At 52.7% G+C, this 20,118-nt stretch overlaps 1 protein-coding gene across 1 annotated transcript in view; it reads left to right on the top strand.

The window, feature by feature from the left end:
* Positions 1-3,099: 3,099 nt before the first annotated feature.
* MARCHF2 (membrane associated ring-CH-type finger 2) overlaps positions 3,100-20,118 on the top strand; it is a 40,983-nt gene continuing 23,964 nt past the window's right edge. Inside the window, exons 1-2 of the mRNA XM_054182040.1 lie at positions 3,100-3,186; positions 19,560-19,785. Coding sequence (XP_054038015.1) covers positions 19,610-19,785 — 176 coding nt within the window. The 5' untranslated portion in view covers positions 3,100-3,186; positions 19,560-19,609. The remainder of the gene's footprint in view (positions 3,187-19,559; positions 19,786-20,118) is intronic.

Genomic DNA, 20,118 nt, shown 5'->3' with positions numbered 1-20,118 from the left:
CTGCGGTATTTTGTTCAAGAACAGGTGGACACTAGTGGAGCTGGGCTCCTTAATTTTTGAACAAAACTTTTTATAAAGAAATGAGTTGAATTGCGTGAGGAAGAATCATGCTGTTAAGAAGACAGTAGTTCAGGGCAATGTATTAACATGTTTACTCTGCAAATCCTGCTCTTAACATGAAGCTTCTAGAATCATATCTGGCCTGGTATAAGAAGCTGAGAAGCAGTTTAGTCACTTCCTTGTCACTGAAAAGAGATTTTCTTTGGTCTTTGACTTTGTGGAAGGCTCTAAACTTTGCCTCAGAGTCCCAACAAAAGGTTCGTGTCTAGGGCTTAAGTGCTGTTAAGTTCTATGGGTGTCGAAGAGACCTTGTACAACTTCGTTGTGTGTTGACCAAAGCCCCCTCAGAGCAGGTGAACCTCAGACCCCTGCTGTTCATCCCAGGGGGGTTGGGTTGGTTTGGAGACGTGTCGTGATGTGAAAGGGCTTTTTGCTGCAGGACTGTTTGGTATATTCGGGATGTGCACGCACACGCGCTCGCACACAGCTTATCTGAGCACGGTAAGCTACGTGGTGGTTCTGTCTGCTGTGGTCGCTCCATTCACGAGATCAGGCGTTGACTCCTTCCCGGGTTGCTGCACTGCTCTCCAGCTGTGGGTTTGAGGTGCGCTCCCCTAGACTGAGCACAGGGCCATTAGTGCCAGCAGAAACGGGACAGTGGATCCGTTCTGCCTGGTAAAACCATCTCCCTGTGCATAGGGAGGGGAAAACGCTTTTGATCTCGAGTACCCCGGTGTCCCCCTGAAGTCATTGTCCGCTCCTCAGAGCTGTAGCTGCCCAACCCACTGTTGGTGGGGGGCTACTGAAATTGCAGAGGGGAAGATTTGGAGGAAGCTTGAGCTGTGCCAGAGCTGCCTGATGTGCAAAGCAGCTCTCCAGACTCCTTAACCACGCTTTTCCTGATGTGAAAATAGCGGTTAAATGTAACCTCACCTGGACTGCGTCATCGCTTCCTACTGCAACTTCGCTGCCTCTGTGTCTCTCGGTATTACTGTCAGGAAAACAGAAAAGGTTCCAACTCTCTTCCATCTGCCGTAAGAGGTGCGAGGGCAGAATTTGGCATATGTAAAACTCCCGATGACAGGAAAGCTGCCTGTGAAAGAAGGAACATGTGCTATACTTGCTTTACTCGGGTGTTGAGGATGACTTTTTCATTTAACTCTTGAAAAATAACACTAAAAAGCACTGGGTGCTTACCACCCAGTGTCAGTGCTATAAACCTCAGCTGAAGGCTCCTGCTGATGTTCAGAACACGTTCTCCAATGCAGGATTAGACTGGAGGCTTTTCTGCCAGCTCCCCTGTGAGCGACGGGGAGGGTGAAGGCCAAAACTCACACACAGAAAAGTGATTTGGTGGTGAGCACGCAAACAGGTAACTGGTAAAATACATTCATTGGGTAGGCTGCTTCCATCTAGCGTCTCTTCTTCCTGTTGAGTCAGGTGCGGACAAGGCTCGGTGGGTGAAGGGCTGGGATCTCCACGGAAAGTTCGTCTGTAGCCAGCACAGGCTGGGAAAGTTTGGTTCATAGGAAAGTTTTAAACCTCCGCACTTGTATAAATGTAAAAATTCAGTTGATGGGTGCCAGCTCGCTCCATGGTTAAAAAGATTTTTTTGCATGTGCTGTGCAGAACATGGAAACTTGGTAGAAGGAAAAGGCACTGCCATCCCTTCTTCCCCCTGCGGCTGCTTCCCGGCACTTCCAGCAGGTAGAAGCAGCAGAAAGACCTGCTGCAATCCCGGAGATCCCCCGTCTGGGGGCTGTTCTCTTGGGTGGGTTGTCATGACCCCGCAGCGTGTGGGCAAGGCCGGAAACGGGGGATCCTTGTGCGGAAAGGGGCGAGCGCGCTCAGCTGGATGCGCTTGGGAGGGCCGGGGTTGGTCTGTGTCTTTCGTTTGAGCAGATCACTTACCAAAAGCTGCTCGGAAAAAAAAACCTGTACAGTAGGCATTTTCACTTCCCGACGCTCTGGTTCCTGCGTGCTGTGCTGTGGCAGGGGTTGTGGACGTGATGGGTTGGTGGGCTGTTAACGGTGGAGTTGTTCCTGTGCTTGGTGATCGTTCCCCTTCCAAGCACGAAGGAAGAACTTGCTGAGAGGTCTGGACTCTGCAGGAGGAAAAAAGATCCTAATGAAGTGACTCTGTCTCTTAGGGAGGCCTTTTTCCATCATAAATTAAACTAGTATTAAAGGTAGGAGCCTGAATTTCAATCAAGAAAAGAAAAATCAGGCCCTGAGAGGTGAAGAGTAACTGTCTCTCAAGTGAAATAGCGTCGAGCCTGAGGTTGGATTCTCTTGACTTGCAGGCGCTCAGTAGGGTCTTAATAAATAACACAGTTTGAAGGGTGAGTAATGGGACGTTGCGGTGAAAGGCCTGTCTGCAGGGCTGCGCTCTTTCAGTAAATAACAGTTAATTCTTATTTTAAACTGGTCAGATAATGCACGGCAGCGTTGTCTGTCAGGCTTTGCAGGCTACAACTAGCCCCGGACCTTTATGCAACCCAGAAGAGAGGTTCCTTCCGTTTACTTTTATTCCCGGTTCCTGTGTTAAGTGCAATTCACTCTGTAAATACCCCCCGCACGGGGTTCCTGTGCATGGTTACGCTGTACTGTGGATATAAAGATTGCCAAACCACACCCGTGTGTCACCGTCTGTTCCACACCCTCCTCGGGGCTCCGGCCGCCCGGTACCGGCCCCCCGGGGGGCGGCGGGGGCCTCCGGAGGGCTCTTCCCACCGCCCGGGCGCTCGCCATGGCGGGGGCGGGGGCGGGGCCGGGCCGCGCTGCCGGGAAGGGAGCCGCCGGGGGGCGGGGCCGGGCCGCCGGCTGGGGTGGGGCGGGGCGCGCGTGCCCTTGGCCGGGAGGGGGGCGGGGCGCGGCCGCCCTGCCGGGTGACGATTGGCCAGCGGCTGTTGCCAGCGGCGTCGCGTTGCGACGCCGGCCGGGTCCCGCGCAGCCCATTGGGTGAGCCGGTGCTGGCGTCAGCGCAGTGCGGCGCGGGGATTGGCGGGCGGCGGCGGCGCCGCGGTGAGGGCGGGCGGTGGCGGGTGGGCGGTGCCCGGCGCCCGCAGGAGCCGGCGATGGGGCGGCGCGCGCGGCGCTGAGGGGCCGCGGGCGGCGGGACCGCAGGTACCGAGGGGGGGGGGGCGGCACCAGGGGCAGGGCTGGGCCCGGCCCTGGCCCTGGCCCTGCTCCCGGCCGGGGGCCGAGACCTGCTCGCCGCCGGCGGGGCCGGGCCGCCCTCCGGTGCGGGGCTGCGGCAGCGGGAGCGGCGTTTCAGGCCGGCCGAGGCGGCCGGGCCGCGGTCTGGCCGCCCCGGGGGCCTGAGAGCCATGACAGCGCTCCCGGTGCCCCAGCCCCGCCACGGGGGTTGTCCGGTGTCTGGCAGCGCGCTGGGGGGCCGGAACCGTGCCGCGGGGAGGAGGGCTGACCCGGCCGCGCTCTCCGCAGCCGCCTCCCCGCGAGCGGCGTAGCCTCTCCCGCCGGCCCCGGCCACCGTGCGTGCCGGCCGCCCCCGCACCGCCGGGCTCTTCCACCGAGCGCTGGCCTCCAGCGCGCCGTCCCGGGCGGTGCCTCCGTGCCGGCCGGGGGCAGAGGCGGGCCCCTTGCTGCGGGCCTGCGGCGCTCCCCGGGGGCTGGGTACCCCCTCCCCGGCGGGCGGCAGCTGGGCTCTTGTGTCGGAGCTTCACCCCGGCGAAGAACGGTGTAGGCCTGGAGGTTCGGAGCGGCGGTTTTTTGTGTCCGTTCATCGGGCTTTATTTCCACGGGTGGAAGTAGTTATTAGGGAAAGATTTCTCCGCCAGTGGAGTGCCATGCCTGTTTTTTTCTCCTCTCTTGGAGTGCTGCCGGCTCTTGTTCTGACGCGTGTTTTTGACCTGTTGAGCACTGTGTGCCGTGACAGGGCGCGCGCTGCCTTGTAGAGCTTGTTACAGAGATTTTCCAAGAGAACGAGTTTGGTGTCAGGGCAAAACTGAAGAAGTTGCTACAGTTGCGTGTTGGAGCACCAGCTGCCTTCCTCTGTGGCATAAGCTTAGAGTTCGTGATTGACTTTTCTTAAACTGGGCCCTATAAATCTCTCTATCTCACTTAAACCAGTTGCCTTGAGACAACTTAACTGCTAGTGACAGAGGCCAAAGTTGGTGGGATTTGTCTGAGGGATGATCCTGTGGCTCGTGTACAGGAAGAGGATTGTGACATTGGAGGTACTTTTCTCACGGTCTCAAACATTAGCTTTTGTCACATGAGCGTGTTCTCTATCTGATGGAGAGACCAAGATTAAAAACCAAAAAGCCACACGATGGCCTTTGACTGAGACTTCTCGCTTCCCCGGTGAGATTGCCTGCGCTGTGAGTACCCACAAAAACGGTGCTTCTCTAAATGTGGGAAGAAGCATCCGCGCTGCGATGCTGCTGCCCCGGCGAGAGTCCAGGCTGCTGTGTGACTTGTCCTCTCGGAGGAAGCTGTGCAGAGCTCAGATCTCACCAGCAGGGAGGTGGGGTGTCTCTCATGTCGGTGTTGGTGATGACCAGCTGGAAACGCCAGGCTTAGCCAGAGCACCTCTGGCTTTTCATCAGGCTTGTTTGTGTTCAGCGCGCCGTCCCTGCAGTGCCCAGAGACAAGGCTGTCCTGCCCTGATGTGTGTGTGATCGGTCAGTGGGTTCATGCTCTGCATCCCGCCCTGTGCCCTTTATTTCCCCATGCTCAAGGGACCATTCACATCCCCCTCTCAACCCTCACTGTGACCAGCCCTCGTTTTCCTTGAGACTCTCATCCTCTTGATCCGCTTTCCTTCCGGGAAGCGTTTATCTCTGTGTCTTTCCCTTCTGATACAGTTTCTAGCACTTTCTCGACCTTTTTCCAGGTCCTCGTCAAGAATGCCTGTGATGCTGCTGAGGTGGGTCAGCCCTGATGGCCATGGCCAGTCCCCTCGATCCACCCTGCTCTTGGGGATGTACAGCCCCGCTCAGTTGCCAAGCTCACACGTGCATGGAATAATCCTTTTAACAGCTGGATGTTAGCCTTGTCTTTCCAGGGCTTAAGAGGTTGAATACTTTTTTGCATCTCCAAAGAATTGTGGAGACAGCTGCAGGGGAGTGTTTGGAGAGCTAGAAGAGCCCTGGTTTTCCAGGTGCTTTTGAAACTGTGATGGTATGTCAGCCTTCGGAAACAGAGGCTTGAAGGGAAAGGAGCTGGGACTGGAAAATCCCTTTGTCGCATGCACTGTAAGAGTGAATTTAATAACTCCCGTTGAGGATGCGAAGTCTAATTACCCCCAAGCATGCGCAGTGGAGCGTTACAGGCATCAGTAAGGAAGTCTTAACTTTGCCAGGAGTGGACCAGGTGGCAGCCAAGAGCGAGCTTAGTGTGTGTGCCATGGGCATTAAATACCACCTGTAAAGCCAGGGTTGTCTGTCTGTGGTTAGCTAATTAACACGGCTGGCACTCTTCAAGTGGAAACAGGAAAAAAAGCATTGGAACGAATGGTTTCTGGCTTCTGATGTGTTTGACTGCCTTTTTTTTTTTGGTTTTTTTTTTTTTTTTGCTATGGAAGTGCGCTGAGGATGCAGAGCGAGGTGACCCCACGCTGGATGCCAAGGAGACCATGCAGATGAGCCATATTACAAATGTACTAATTGCAAACAGCTTCCAGCAGAGTTCTTGCCTTCATTGATGCTGGAAAGAGGGGCTTTCCTGTTCTAGGTTATTGGTGCTGGCCCAGATGAAGCAAGTGCAGGACACAGTGTTCCCCTGGGAGGAAGTTAGCGTAGATTCCTTGAAGCAGCATGACCAAAATCAACCGAAAATGCCTCCAGCACAAGCCGGGGAAGTTGAGGCTGGATACGGGCTCTGAGACTGTTAGTCCTGAGGGACCGCTGCAGGTCCTCAGGATGTGACTTCGTTCTGCAGGGAGAGATACAAAGTAAAATGTGCATTTAGGGGTTTTTTTCGCTATTGTTTAAAGTACCTTGTCTTTTTACACTTAAAAACACAGAATCTTTTCTTAAAAGATGAAGGGAAGAATCAGGAATCTTGAACTATAAACTACGGGATGAGTTTATTTTTCCCGTGCTTGACTTTGACTCAGCTTTGGATATTTGGAGATTTCAGAGTTTCTGTTTTCTAAACTGTTGGGTTTTTTTTCTTTTCTTTTTCCCCCTCCAGCTTAGCTTGAAGTTCATAACTGGTGTGTCTTTCTGCCCCCCCCCCCCCCCCCCCAAATTAACTCTGGTTAACTTATGCTTCTGCATGCACTCAGCTCACACCCTTCCCGTGAGAGAGAAATGATCTCCGTTTACTTATGTTTGTTCCCTTGAAAACTCACTAACCGCTTCTAAGTTAGTAAGAGACGGGCACGGTCTCTGTGCTCTAAAAGACAAGCCATGCCAAAAAGAAAGCCGGGGGTCGCTTTTATGTGAAGGAAATGAGCACAGCACCAAATCAACGTATAGGGTAGGCAAGCGGTTTCCATGAAGTTCGTGTAAAATAGGTTTTTCTCTGTTGCTAAAATGATGGACTAATCTGTGCTGAGGCACAGTTCACATCTTATCGAGACAGTTAATGTCATCATGCACGTGAATAGCAGGTTCTCCACCTCTCCAGGTCTGGTCTGGTTTCGTTCTCTGCTCCGGCTGCATCAGTGCCGTTCCCCAGGGAAAATCATAGAATGTGTTGGGTCGGAAGGGAGCTCTAAAGACCATCTACTCCAACCCCCTGCACTGAGCAGGGACAGCTTGAACTAGATCAGGTTGCTCAAAGCCTCATCCAGCCTGGCCTTGAACGTCTCCAGGGATGGGGCCTCCACCTCCTCTCTGGGCAACCTGGGCCAGTGTCTCACCACCCTCAGTGGAAAGAACTTCTTCCTAATGTCTGATCTAACCCTGCCCTGCTCCAGTTTAAACCATTGCCCCTTGTCCTGTTGCTACGTGCCCCTGCAAACAGCCCCTCCCCAGCTTTCCTGGAGCCCCTTCAGGGACTGGAAGATCTCCCCAGAGCCTTCTCTTCTCCAGGCTGAACATCCCCAACTCTCTCAGCCTGTCCCCATAGGAGGGGTACTCCAGCCCTTGGATTATCTTCGTGGCCTCCTCTGGAAGGGAGGATGGTGCTGTCATGTTCGCTCTGTTGCGTTTGCCATAGCTAGACCAGGTTGTCTCCTCAGCATCGCAGCAACAAATGCAGCTCTGCTGGCAGAGGTGGTCACCCACGTGCGGAGCATTTGGGAGAGCGCTCAGCTGTTTATCCCGCTCTCTGAAAGCAGGGAAGTGGCTACTGGGCTTCCTACAGTTTTGGCCACCTTTCCTGATGGTGGAATATGTCTCTTCATAGCTGTGACATTTACAGGCTGTGAGAGCTCTAAGCACTGATGGTAAATTGCAGAAGAGCAAAATCCTGAAGGTCTGGACTGACAAAGTGTCTTGGGGCAGGGACTGAACCCTTTGTATCCTCTAACAAAGGGACGAGCCTGGCAGGAGCTGTGCTGATCTGCAGCTCTTCCACCTGTCAGCCGTGCACGTGCATTCCTCGCCCCACGCCTCTCGAGGACGAGCAGTCTTACAGCTGGGAATCTGTGTTTTGTCCCCATTTTCAATCAAAATAGGCATCTGTAAGTTTTCTCCCAGATTTTACGTATCAATTCTAAGGAAACTTTTCCATTCCTGATCTAACGCAAGACGATGACGTGTGGCTAACCTCAAGGGCAAGCATGCTGTAACTGCTCTTGCAATTTTAATCGGTTGTCATGAAATCAGTGATAGGCTGAAGGAGACATTCTCCTGCTGTTCCCCAAAAGAGGGAACAAGGGGCAAGGGGCGGTACTGGCTTGGCAAATGTAAGTACAAACAGACCAAACCCCGTTTCTAAAGCACTTCTCTGCAAATAGAGGAATGCACCAAGGTCTCACAGTCTTGGCTTTAACACCTATTTCTTTATTTGAAGCTTTGAGAGCTTTAGTCCTGTTTCAGCCGAAAGCTGTTTGGGTTTATATTTGAGAGGGGTGGGAGGGAAAAGGTAAACTACAATTCTGGACTTTTCTCAACTTTTGTTTCCTCCCAGTTTTTCTCGTACTTCCCTGTAGACAAATCGGTCAAGACCTATGTCTCCAGAAGAACTATAAGTGCAGCCTAAGCAAGACATTGCAGACTTAATTGCGGGAGAGAGAGACTGGGATTTTGCAGCACTGCCATCAGTTGTGAAGCTTCACCTCGGGATTGAGGAGGGAATTTGTAGCGGCAAGGCGTGGGCAGAAGGGAGAGACTTGAGAAATCAGCCAGTATCAGTGAATCCTCTTCTTCATCTCGCCATGGAGAAGGAGGACACTCTCAGTCGGTGCCCGCTTTGGAGCTCTTCAGATGCGGATGGGCGGTGGGGTCGAAGGCTGAGGTGGTGCCTTTGCTGGAAAGCTCTTTGAAAACTGAGTGTGCTGAAGCGATTCCTACAGCGAAATAGCTAGGTTGAAAAATATAAATAGGCAAGTTAAATTCCGGGTCAAATATCAGTTGGAAGATCAGCGTGTGGCCTGGTGCCGTGCGGTGGTTGCGTGCCGGCTGCGCGCTGCTCCGAGCCGTCGGGGCGAGCAGGGCTCTGCGGCATGCCGGCAGGTGGGTTGTTCCAGCTCCAGTTTGTCCCCAGGCAGAGCGTTATTATTTGTACAACAGTGTAAATGGTGCTTTATAAACCAAGGAGGAGAATGCTCCTTGCACGTTCTTCCTGGCACAGGATTCCCAATCCTGAAATACTGTTTTGCCCCGTTCTGAGTAATGCCCTTCGAGGGACTGGCCAGTCCAATGTCGTGTGGGCGATTCTGTGCTAATCTGGTGCATGCGTTACTGCCACACTACAAATGGGGGTTTCTCATGTATTACCCAGAGTTGGAAAACCCATTTGTTCCAGATAAACTGAAACTGCCCGGCACGTGAGTGCGCGGGACTGGGGAGCCCTCCAGCTTTGGCATTGCTGCAGGCGCTGCCTTTCTTCAAAGGGGAGCTCTCTGAAGCGGTAGGGCTAGGAAGCGGAAGGATTCTCGCGTCGTTGCTGCTGCTGTTTTGGCAGAGGACACAAGAACGGCGAGGCCGCACGGCTCGGGTGCCTTCGGGAGGCAGCACTGCTGGGCAGGAGCGGGGCAGGGGTGTGCTGCTGGCCGGTGGCGCAGTTGCTTTCCCTGCGGATGGGCAGCGCTTCTGCAAGCATTGCTTTGTGGGCATGATAACCGATATTTTTCACCCTGGGTCATGATTTCAATAAAACTTTCAAGTTTTACTAACGCATCTTGTGGCCAAGAAGGCCAGTGGCTCCTGGGGGGCATCAAGAAGAGCGTGGGCAGCAGGTGGAGGGAGGTCATCCTCCCCCTCTGCTCTGCCCTGGGGAGGCTGCACCTGGAGCGCTGGGTCCAGTTCTGGGCTCCCCGGTTCCAGAAGGACAGGGAACTGCTGGAGAGGGGACAGCAAAGGGCTGCCAAGATGCTGAGGGCACTGGAACACCTCTGTGCTGAGGAAAGGCTGAGGGATTTGGGTCTCTTCAGTCTGGAAAAAAGACGACTGAGGGGGGATCTTATCAACGCTTATAAATACTGAAAGGGGGGGTGTCAGGAGGATGGGGCCAGGCTCTTCTCAGTGGTGCCCGGGGACAGGACAAGGGGTAACAGGCACAAACCTGACCATGGGAAGTTCCATCTCAACACGAGGAGGAACTTCTTTGCTGTGAGGGTGGCAGAGCCCTGGCACAGGCTGCCCAGAGAGGTGGGGGAGTCTCCGTCTCTGGAGACATCCCAACCCCGCCTGGACGCGTTCCTGTGCCACCTGCTGTGGGTGACCCTGCTGTGGCCGGGGGTTGGAGGAGATGATCTCCAGAGGTCCCTTCCGACCCCTGCCAGTCTGGGATTCTGTGATCTCTCTTTCCCTTCAGAGTGTGATAAAATGCAGAGGGAGGTGGGCACAGGGTCTATGTAGTTGCATTACGTAGTGATTTGTGCTGCTTTTCACCTCTAACAGCTGACATCTTTTGAGTACTCAGAGGAGCAGCAGGTGTTCCTCATGTCCCAGCTGGTTTTCAGTTGTTTCCTTATGAAACTTGTTAGTTATTAAAATAGCTGAATGGCTGGTTTTTGTTTGGAGATACCCTCTGCAAAGAATTTTCTCCTAATGTTGCAATTCCTTTTTCCAGATGTTGGTAATTAAAATGCAGTAAACTGTCCTTTCATATGGTCATGTGGCAGATAACAACTCTCAGAAGATCTGAGATAACTCTGTTCATTTTGGCACTCCAGCTGTAACGCGTGGCCCGATCTTTCCCAAGTACAGTTTGCAGCAAGAAGGAAACCATCCTTTAGGCTTCTTATTTTTATAGTGATCTCTTTCTCAGCATGTAAACTTGAACCTTTTGCTTCGTTTTGAATATTGAGCACCTTCTTGTTATATATTAGGCAACGCTCTTCTAAAATAATGTGTGACTGAAAAACGAGGGGGCGAACAACGTGATGGGTACCCTGAAACCTGGGGTAGCAGGAGCTGCTCTGTCGCGGCTCAGAGGCTCATCCCTACAGTCTTGTTTGAAAATAGGGGTTTGCTCCTGGTGGGAGCCCACTGGGAACCGCAGGGTACGTTCCACCTGGATTTCATCTTTGCCAGTTGCTAGTTTGCCAGGGCTGCGAGACACGGGGATGAAGGGCAGCTACTGCAGAGGTTCATAGAATGTGTTGGGTTGGAAGGGACCTTTAAAGGCCACCTAGGCCAGCCCCCTGCAGTGAGCAGGGACATCTTCAACTAGATCAGGTTGCTCAGAGCCTCATCCAGAGGCCACCATCTCCAGGGATGGGGCCTCCACCCCCCTCTCTGGGCAACCTGGGCCAGTGTCTCACCACCCTCAGTGTAAAGAACTTCTTCCTAATGGCTGATCTAACCCTGCCCTCCTCTAGTTTAAAACCATTGCCCCTCGTCCTATAGGTTGATCAAATATGGTGAGAGTACTGGGGAGGAGGGATGCGTGTAGCTGCAGGTTTTGGGAAAACAACACTATATTGACTACGAAGTCTCACTGCAATGCTTTTTTACCAATGGGGAATGGAAGTCAGACCCTGGCAACGTGTCTGCTTGGAAAAAAATGAGTAAATCACATTCTCTGTAAGACTGTCTCTTCCTCTGTATTTGGAAAACAAAGTCATTTGCCGTCAAACCATGGTCTGTATGATATAACCATATAGAGAGCTTCTAGAATGTGCCTAAATAGTGGCTTGGTGTGGGGAAGTTTTGATCACTTTTGATCACTTTGATCACCCACTGGGAGCCCGGTAAGTGAAGGCTTCTGTTCCACGGCTGCTGGGTTGTGTTGGTGGGATTGCTGGGAGGCAGCTGGGCCACGTCCCTGGAAGTGGTAAATGAGGTACAAAAACGACAAAGGCAGGACCCCCAAAAGGCTGCCTCCTAGAAGTGTCTGACCTCCTCCTGGGTGTTACATGGTTAAACTTGGAGAATCTTATGAATGTTTGAAATTCAGCCCTAGGGAAGAGGCAGGTGAGCCTCTGTGGACTGCAGTGATGCTTGAGGTACCTCAGCCCCTGTGTTTTGCTGTTAAAGGTGCAGGAGGAGGTTGTTCCTGGTGGGAAGCTTTAACAGAAGGTTCACAAGCTCCCAGAACACTGTCCCTTGATTTTTATTTTTTTTTCTTGCTTTTTGGGGTTTGTTTTGTTTTGAGCCCAGGGTGAGGTCCGTCCCATGACTGTCTGATTCACAGTGTTGCTCCACGGGCACTGTCTGAAGAGCAAGTTAATGCTGAAGTTTTTACAGCACCTCCTTTAACTGCGACTGTCAACCAAATGTTACAGGCAAGCAGGAAATTGAGAAGCTGTCTGGGGAGTGGAATGCTTTCCTGTGTGTTATCTACCAAATTTTAAAATGGTTCAAAGGCTGTCATGTGCCATCAGATCTTATTTTGGGTGTTGGGGTGTATGCCGTAGAATGCTGTGTCACTTTTCTCACTGGGCAGGGCTCATTGCAACCCCGGCTTGTGGGACCGTTGCATTCAGATGGCTTCGAGCATAGGACTCAGGACAAGGCCTGGGCGACGCGAGAGTTGCGGGGAGGTCTCAGCAGAATTCCCTCCTCGGTGCCCGCGGGAACCTCTCGTGACGCTTTAGAGCTGCCTGCAGCGGATGGATCGAGTGTGGGCAGATCTGGGGTGGCTTTTCGGGTGCTATCAGAGTGTGAGGCGGCAGACCTGCAGGGTGACTTTTGGGAGTCAGAGAGTCAACATACAAAATCGTGTACTTTTTTTTAAAGAACAAAATAATGCTGCAGTCTTCAGCCCTCAGGAGAGAGTATGTTTAAAAACTGAAAAACAAAGCCCTGCAGTAGTTTGGAACCAGTTCTTTGGGGTGGTTTTTTTTTGTTGTTGTTTTTTTTTTTTTTTTCCCCTTTCTTTAGATTAAACCACTTACGCAACCTTTTAACAGTAGCAGGGAGCACTTCAGGCCACTCATGGCATCCTGCCTATGCATATCTTTGGCGGCAGTACCTCGGGGTGGATAATCACGGTGGGGCTGAGTGTCTGGAGGCCAGAGCTTGCCCGCTGTGCTGTGTGAGAGGGGGGACCCTGCCAGTCACCCAGAGCGTGGGGGTACAGGTACGCTGGTCGGGGACGGCAGCCACCTGTGGCAGGCAGAGCTGGGCGCTGAAGGACGTGTTGCAGCCCTGGGACTGGATTTGGGCTGTGGAAGGAGGTGTGTTAGCTGGGTGAGACAGGGGGTGTGGGAGCGGGCGCTTAAAATGCCGTGAAGGAAGCAATTCTTTGTCCTTGTCACCCTCAAGAAGTTCATGGTCTTAGAGCCCCAGGACTGGGGAAATACGGTTTTCGTGGTGAAAAGGAAAACACTGGTATTTGGAAATGCCCTCTAGCAACGGAAAACCTTCAGTTCACTGATGCCGTTCGCAGGATCATGTGATTAGAAGATACCGTGTCTGCATACCCAAGTTGGCTAAACTGGATTGGGAAAGCAGACTGGATAGCCTTGTTCCTGGGGGTTAAACCTCAGCTTGCGTGAGCAGCAGTTGGAGCTTTGGTGATCTGCACACAGTGAGTGGGTTATTTGCTAAATTTAAAAAAAAAAAAAAAAAAAAAAAAGAAGGTCCTCGTGTACAGATGGGTGGGTTATGTTGGCTGCACAGCTTGGTTATCTCCTGGCGGCACTGTAGTGAGGTGCCGGGTCTTGGTTATGGTGATCAGGGTTGCTCAGTGAGAGAATCAGACTCAGCTGCTGGCAGCCTTGCCAGGAGGTGGTTTTTTTTTTTTTTCTTGGTGGACCTGTTCCAGGGAAACTAATCTGCACAGAAGCTGGTGTGTATGAGCTGCACCCAAAGAAGGTGGAGGTGGTTCTATTTCCAGTTTGCTCTGGATCCCATCAAAGCCTCAGAATTGCTCCAAGCGTTTCCACTGGTTAAGATATTCATCATGTAGGCAGGCCATGAGCAGCCCAGAGGAGCCATGACCTGCACCCAACAATTCCCCTTTACTGTGGTCATTTGGCCTCAGCCTTTTCTGTTGTTTTTCTTGTCTTGACTGTGGCTTTTCTCTTTGCGGCTTTGATCCAGGTATTCACCTGGCCTGTTACGGTTTCCCTCTCTGGCAGAAATAACTGTCTTAGCGGGCTACAAAGTCTAAATCATATAATCATAGAATTGTTAGGGTTGGAAGGGACCTTAAAGATCATCTAGTTCCAACCCCCCTGCCATGGGCAGGGACACCTCCCACTATACCAGGTTGCTCAGAGCCTCATCCAGCCTGGCCTTAAAAACTTCCAGGGATGGGGCCTCCACCACCTCTCTGGGCAACCTGTTCCAGTGTCTCACCACCCTCATGGTGAAGAACTTCTTCCTAACGTCCAGGCCGAATCGACCCATCTCTAGTTTTAATCCATCCCCTCTAGTCCTACCATTACCCGACATCCTAAAAGGTCCCTCCCCAGCTTTCTCGTAGGCCCCCTTAAGATACTGGTAGGCCACTAGAAGGTCTCCTCGGAGCCTTCTTTTGTCCAGACTGAACAACCCCAGCTCTCTCACTCTGTCCCCATAGGAGAGGTGCTCCAGCCCTTGGATGATCCTTGTGGCCCTTCTCTGGACACGTTCCAGCATGTCCGTAGCTCTCTTGTAGTAGGGGCTCCAGAATTGGAGGCAGTACTCCAGGTGGGGTCTCACGAGAGTGGAGTAGAGGGGGAGAATCACCTCCCTCGCCCTGCTGGCCACACTTCTCCTGATGCAGCCCAGGATACGATTGGCTTTCTGGGCTGCAAGTGCACACTGACGGCTCATGTGGAGCCTCTCGTCCCCCAGCCCCCCCAAGTCCTTTTCTTCAGGGCTGCTCTCGAGCCAGTCACTGCCCAGCCTATGTCCGTGCTTGGGATTGCCCCGACCCAGATGGAGGACCTTGCACTTGGTCTTGTTGTGCCCCGACCCAGATGGAGGACCTTGCACTTGGTCTTGTTGAACTTCATGAGGTTGGCATGGGCCCAACTCTCCAGCCTGTCAAGGTCCCTCTGGATGGCATCCCTTCCCTCCAGCGTGTCAGCCGCCCCACACAGCTTGGTGTCGTCAGCAAACTTGCTGAGGGTGCACTCTATGCCACTGTCCATGTCGCTGACGAAGGTGTTAAACAAGACTGGTCCCAGTACTGATCCTTGAGGGACTCCATTTGTCACTGGCCTCCACTTGGACATGGACCCATTGACAGCCACTCTTTGGGTGTGGCCGTCAAGCCCGTTCTTTATCCACTGAATTGTCCATCCATCAAACCCATATTTTATCAGCTTGGAGACCAGGATGTCATGCGGGACAGTGTCCCGAATAATAAACAGAAGAGAGCTGAGGGACCCTTTAGCTCCTTGTCTTCTGCTTGTTCCTGCCAGGAATGTCTTCTGGATGGAGAGTAGTGGTCCAGTCTAGAGCTGTACAGTTTTTTGGCAGAGTTTGGAAACCCCTCTTGCCCTGTGGATGATATAAACTACATCACGTATCTTGTTGCAATGCCTGAAGACTGATGGGGGGGGTGTTTTACTGGCACGTGTCACAGAAGCCGTGTAGCAGACGGGATCCTGCCCCAGCACCGAGGGCTCTGCCTTGGAGCAGTGAAGAAGAACGAGCTGCCCTGGTGAGGCCGCATCTGGAGCGCTGGGTCCAGTTCTGGGCTCCCCGGTTCCAGAAGGACAGGGAACTGCTGGAGAGGGGACAGCAAAGGGCTGCCAAGATGCTGAGGGGACTGGAACACCTCTCTGATGAGGAAAGGCTGAGGGATTTGGGTCTCTTCAGTCTGGAAAAAAGACGGCTGAGGGGGGATCTTATCAACGCTTATAAATACTGAAAGGGGGGGTGTCAGGAGGATGGGGCCAGGCCCTTCTCAGTGGTGCCCGGGGACAGGACAAGGGGTAACGGGCACAAACTTGACCATGGGAAGTTCCATCTCAACACGAGGAGGAACTTCTTTGCTGTGAGGGTGGCAGAGCCCTGGCACAGGCTGCCCAGAGAGGTGGGGGAGTCTCCGTCTCTGGAGACATTCCAACCCCGCCTGGACGCGTTCCTGTGCCACCTGCTGTGGGTGACCCTGCTGTGGCCGGGGGTTGGAGGAGATGATCTCCAGAGGTCCCTTCTGACCCCGGCCAGTCTGGGATTCTGTGACCTGGCTCATCTCGCTGCACGTGTTTGAGTTTTGGAGTCCTAGTGCATAACTTGCTCTTCTCAGCCAACTTTCCACAAACAGAGTTTGTTTTTCTTCAATTTGAGTAGTCTCTACAAATGCAGCCCTTTATATCCTGGATCTGCTCGAAGCTGAGGATACAAAATGGTGCTGAGAAGAGACTTCTGATTTATTTGCTCGTGTCTAAGTGCAGCAGCAGAGGGGATATTGATAATAAACCCAATGTCTCTGAGACCCTTTTTTTTAAAAAAAAAAAAAAAAAAAAAGGAAACAAGAAAGGTATCCCCAAGGAACGGTCTCAGAAATCACAGCTGCCCAGAAAAAAGCAGCGTGTGGTTCAAACCAGCTGTTTAGGTCTTGATTCCGACTCTGAGGTTTTGGTGTTTCTGCTGTAACGTTGGGTTTGGGTTCAATGAGCTGTTGACAGTTACGAGAGAACGCTGCGCGTTGATGAGCTGAGCCTTTAGGGAGCCAGGGCAGGGCCTGGCTTGGCTGTACACCGTGGTTCACGCTCAGCTGGGTATGAAATGGGAGCTGGAGCGCACTGCAGATGTTATCGTTGGATTTCAGTTACTTCCTCACTAAGATCCATGAAAATCTTGCTGCTTTTCCTTTGTAATTGCTGAATAGCATGAGTCAGATATTAAAGCAGCGGCTTCAGGTTCCGCCCTGGGACGGACCCTGACAAGGAAATGCCAAATAATTTGTAACAGAAGACCCTGCGATTCCTGGTGGGCTGCAGGGTGGCGATTCCCTTCCAGCCCGGGTAGGGCTGCCAGGGCAAGGACGCGGTGCTGCCCGTCTCTGTCAGATGTGGAGCACAAAGAGCCTCAGTGTAAATACTCCCAGGACACAGGGAGCGAGGGCAGTTTCATTCCAATACGCAAAATGGACCTTTTTCCTCTGGACTTAAAAATAAACAACATTTTGGCTGAACAAATGGAACAGACCTTTTTATTAAAAGCATATATCTTCTCATGCCTGGTTCAGTAAGAGGCTTTTAAAATTGAAAGAACTCCTTTACTTGCAGAACAGCTGACTTAAGTCATTCCAATGGCATTTAGCATCTTACTTTTTGCTCCTTAAAGTTGGAGAGCTTGTAGTTTTTTGGTTTTTTTTTTTTTTTTAAGAAAAAGGAGAGCAATAAGAAAAGTGGCTGTAACCCTGCGTGCTCTTTGCGCAGGTGGAGAGAGAGGCCGAGTCAAGGCAGCGCTGGGTCTGTTAAGTTCATTTTTAAGTTGATGGAAAGATTCTCGTGTGTTTCAATGGGGATTGACCTGCCCCACAGGCTCAAGCCCGTTCCTGGTCAGAGGTGGAGGAGGGATTACAGAGAGTTATCGAGAGCAGCTTTAATAAAGAGATTGGAAACTTTTCTTCTACTAGAAATTAGAAAACCTGTAACTTGAGGAGACGCTACGAAAGTTGGTGTCGGGCGGTGAGACAGCAGGGAGCGCGCTCCCCGGCTTGAACGCGATTCCCGTGAGGGGAGCCGTCCTGACAGATGAAGTCCTCGGTTGTGCAAGAGTTGCTTCATTTCCAAGACACGAAAGAACACTTGTGCTTACCCAGATCAGTGTTTTCAGGGCTTTCAAAGACCATGTTCTTATTCTGGCTTTTTGTTTTCTTCCTCTATAGTCCAGCCAAGCCTCCAACCAGGAAGAAGCCCTTGTTTTCTTTGGCTATTTTAGTTTGATTTAGGCTTAGCTGAACCTGACGAAATTGCAGTTTCATGGGAATGTTTGACTCCTGTTGTGCACAGAGATCTCAAAACAAAAAAGTGTTTCCTTGGATGGGGTGGCGAAGGTTTGTTTGCCTGCTTCTACCTGCAGGAGATGGGGATTAAAGATTGCCTCCCCCCCCACCGAAATTAAACAAACCTCAAACCTAATTCTTTTCATATTTTTTCTTTGGTAAGTTTTGGAGTTGGGTTTTTTTTGTTTGTTTGCTTGGGATTCCCCCTCGCCCTGGACGTTTTATCCTTTTCATTACTTTTTTTGAACTTCTTTTTGGGTTCGTTTCCCTCTTGAAATCCAGCCACCAGGATGAGACAGAATTCCGGCGCTGATCCCGGCAGTGCTGGTGCACAGGGATTACTGCGTGTGCCTTACATAAGGCACTCCTGTTTACAGACAGGAGGATTTTGGTCTTTACCAGCAGCAGTACGATGCTCTTGGCTCGTGTTCAGCTTGTGACTGATTGTAACCCCAGCTCTTTGTTTCTGCCCAGCTGCCTCTTAGGGACCAGGCTAAAGGAGACTGGAGAAAATGGGATTTTTCTGAATCTGCAAAGCATGCCTGCCCTTGGGATTGAGACTCCCCCTGCCAGGGAGGAGCACGGCTGCTCTAGCATGCTTTAGGCCGCACCTGGAGCGCTGTGTCCAGTTCTGGGCTCCCCGGTTCCAGAAGGACAGGGAACTGCTGGAGAGGGGACAGCAAAGGGCTGCCAAGATGCTGAGGGCACTGGAACACCTCTCTGATGAGGAAAGGCTGAGGGATTTGGGTCTCTTCAGTCTGGAAAAAAGGCGACTGAGGGGGGATCTTATCAACGCTTATAAATACTGAAAGGGGGGGTGTCAGGAGGATGGGGCCAGGCCCTTCTCAGTGGTGCCCGGGGACAGGACAAGGGGTAACGGGCACAAACTTGACCATGGGAAGTTCCACCTCAACACGAGGAGGAACTTCTTTGCTGTGAGGGTGGCAGAGCCCTGGCACAGGCTGCCCAGAGAGGTGGGGGAGTCTCCGTCTCTGGAGACATTCCAACCCCGCCTGGACGCGTTCCTGTGCCACCTGCTGTGGGTGACCCTGCTGTGGCCGGGGGTTGGAGGAGATGATCTCCAGAGGTCCCTTCTGACCCCGGCCAGTCTGGGATTCTGTGCTGCGGGCAGCTGGGCGAGCTGCTGCCTACCCTGAAAGGCAGAAAGCTCTCCCGTCTGCATGGGGCTCATCCAAGCCAGCTCCTGGTTTGTCACCTTGGGCTTTTTCTCTCCATCTTCTCCCCGATTCTTGCATTTGCTGCTTGTTCCTTGTGTTCTCTTTGCTGGGTAAATTGCAGAGGCGCCCCAAAGGTGATGGGCTGCTTTGCTGTTTGCACCTGGCTGTTCTAAAAACCCTGATTGGTCTGAACCATTGGCAGGGAAAGGAGGAAAACCGTCCCGCTGCCCTTTCCGTGGAGCTCTGGGGGGATTTTCAATGCTTTTGGGTGGTTAATACCTGCACGTTCACTGTTGGGACATACCACATGGGATGTGGAAACAGGAGCGTGTGCGTTTCTGTGAAGAAATAAAAAAATGGAAAATCAAAGATTGGGCAGAGGAGGGAGCCTTTGGAGTTTGGTGGACAGGCTTTAATGGGCTTAGAAAGCACCTGAACGCAACTGAGAAGGGACTACCTGAATGGAGGCACGCAAAGCGGCTTAAGTGCCGTGTTCAGGTGAAACTTTGCAAGTTTTACAGAGGGTATGAAAGTAAGATTTCAGGACGGCTCCAGCCAGAACAACACGGGCCTGCGGGGCTTCTGGTTGCCTTCCCCATCTCTGCATCGGCACGTTTGGTTTGAAAGGCTTCATCAGGTTAAAGGGTGGGTAACAGGAATTCTCTCTGGGAAAGGCAAATTTGCAGTTCTGACGCTAAATTATGTAAGTAGGACAGTTGGAGCCTTAATTTTATGGCAAGGCAGCCTCACAAAGCCTATTAAAAGGGACAGAGGAAGAGCATAACCCGTGGTTGTTGGGGCCCCGGGGTGCTGCCGGCCCGAGCAGGGCTGGAGAAGGGTGGCGAGGGACGCCCGTGCCCTGGCCAGGGGTGTCGGGCTCTCACCGCGGTGCCATTCCCACAGGTCTCCGTGCCGCCAGTGCCGGTCCCGCAGCAGAGGGGCCCAGAGCTGCCATGACGACGGGTGACTGCTGCCACCTCCCCGGCTCCCTCTGCGACTGCCCGGGCAGCGCCGCCCTCTCCAAGTCGGTGGAGGACAACGACATCGGTCGCCCGCAGTACGTCACGCAGGTCACCGCCAAGGACGGGCGGCTCCTCTCCACCGTGATCAAGGCGCTGGGCGCCCAGAGGTAAGGCTGCTTCCGGGAAGGGGCTTGGGATGACTGCATCTGCACTTTTGCCCCCCACTTTTTTTTGTGCCTCTAGGGGTAGAGGCAGACATCGAAGTCTTGTGAAGGAGTTCGCCAGGGCGCTAATATGGAGTGCAAATCCTCGTTAGCCAGATGGCTGCCAGGCCTGTGCTCTTTTTGCAGGAGCTCGTGCCGGTGGTCTGTGCTGGTGGACTGGGGTTCATCAGAACCCCCCGGGCTGCGGCCGCTCCAGCATGGGCCAGCGCAGGCTGCCGCTTGCCGTGTGCCTCTGCCAAGTCCTTGCTGAGCGGCAGTGAGGGTGGGACGCCATGA

The sequence above is a fragment of the Rissa tridactyla genome, chromosome 22 (assembly GCF_028500815.1).
Source record: "Rissa tridactyla isolate bRisTri1 chromosome 22, bRisTri1.patW.cur.20221130, whole genome shotgun sequence".
Classification (NCBI taxonomy): domain Eukaryota; kingdom Metazoa; phylum Chordata; class Aves; order Charadriiformes; family Laridae; genus Rissa; species Rissa tridactyla.
This window is presented reverse-complemented; position numbering and strand designations above follow the sequence as displayed.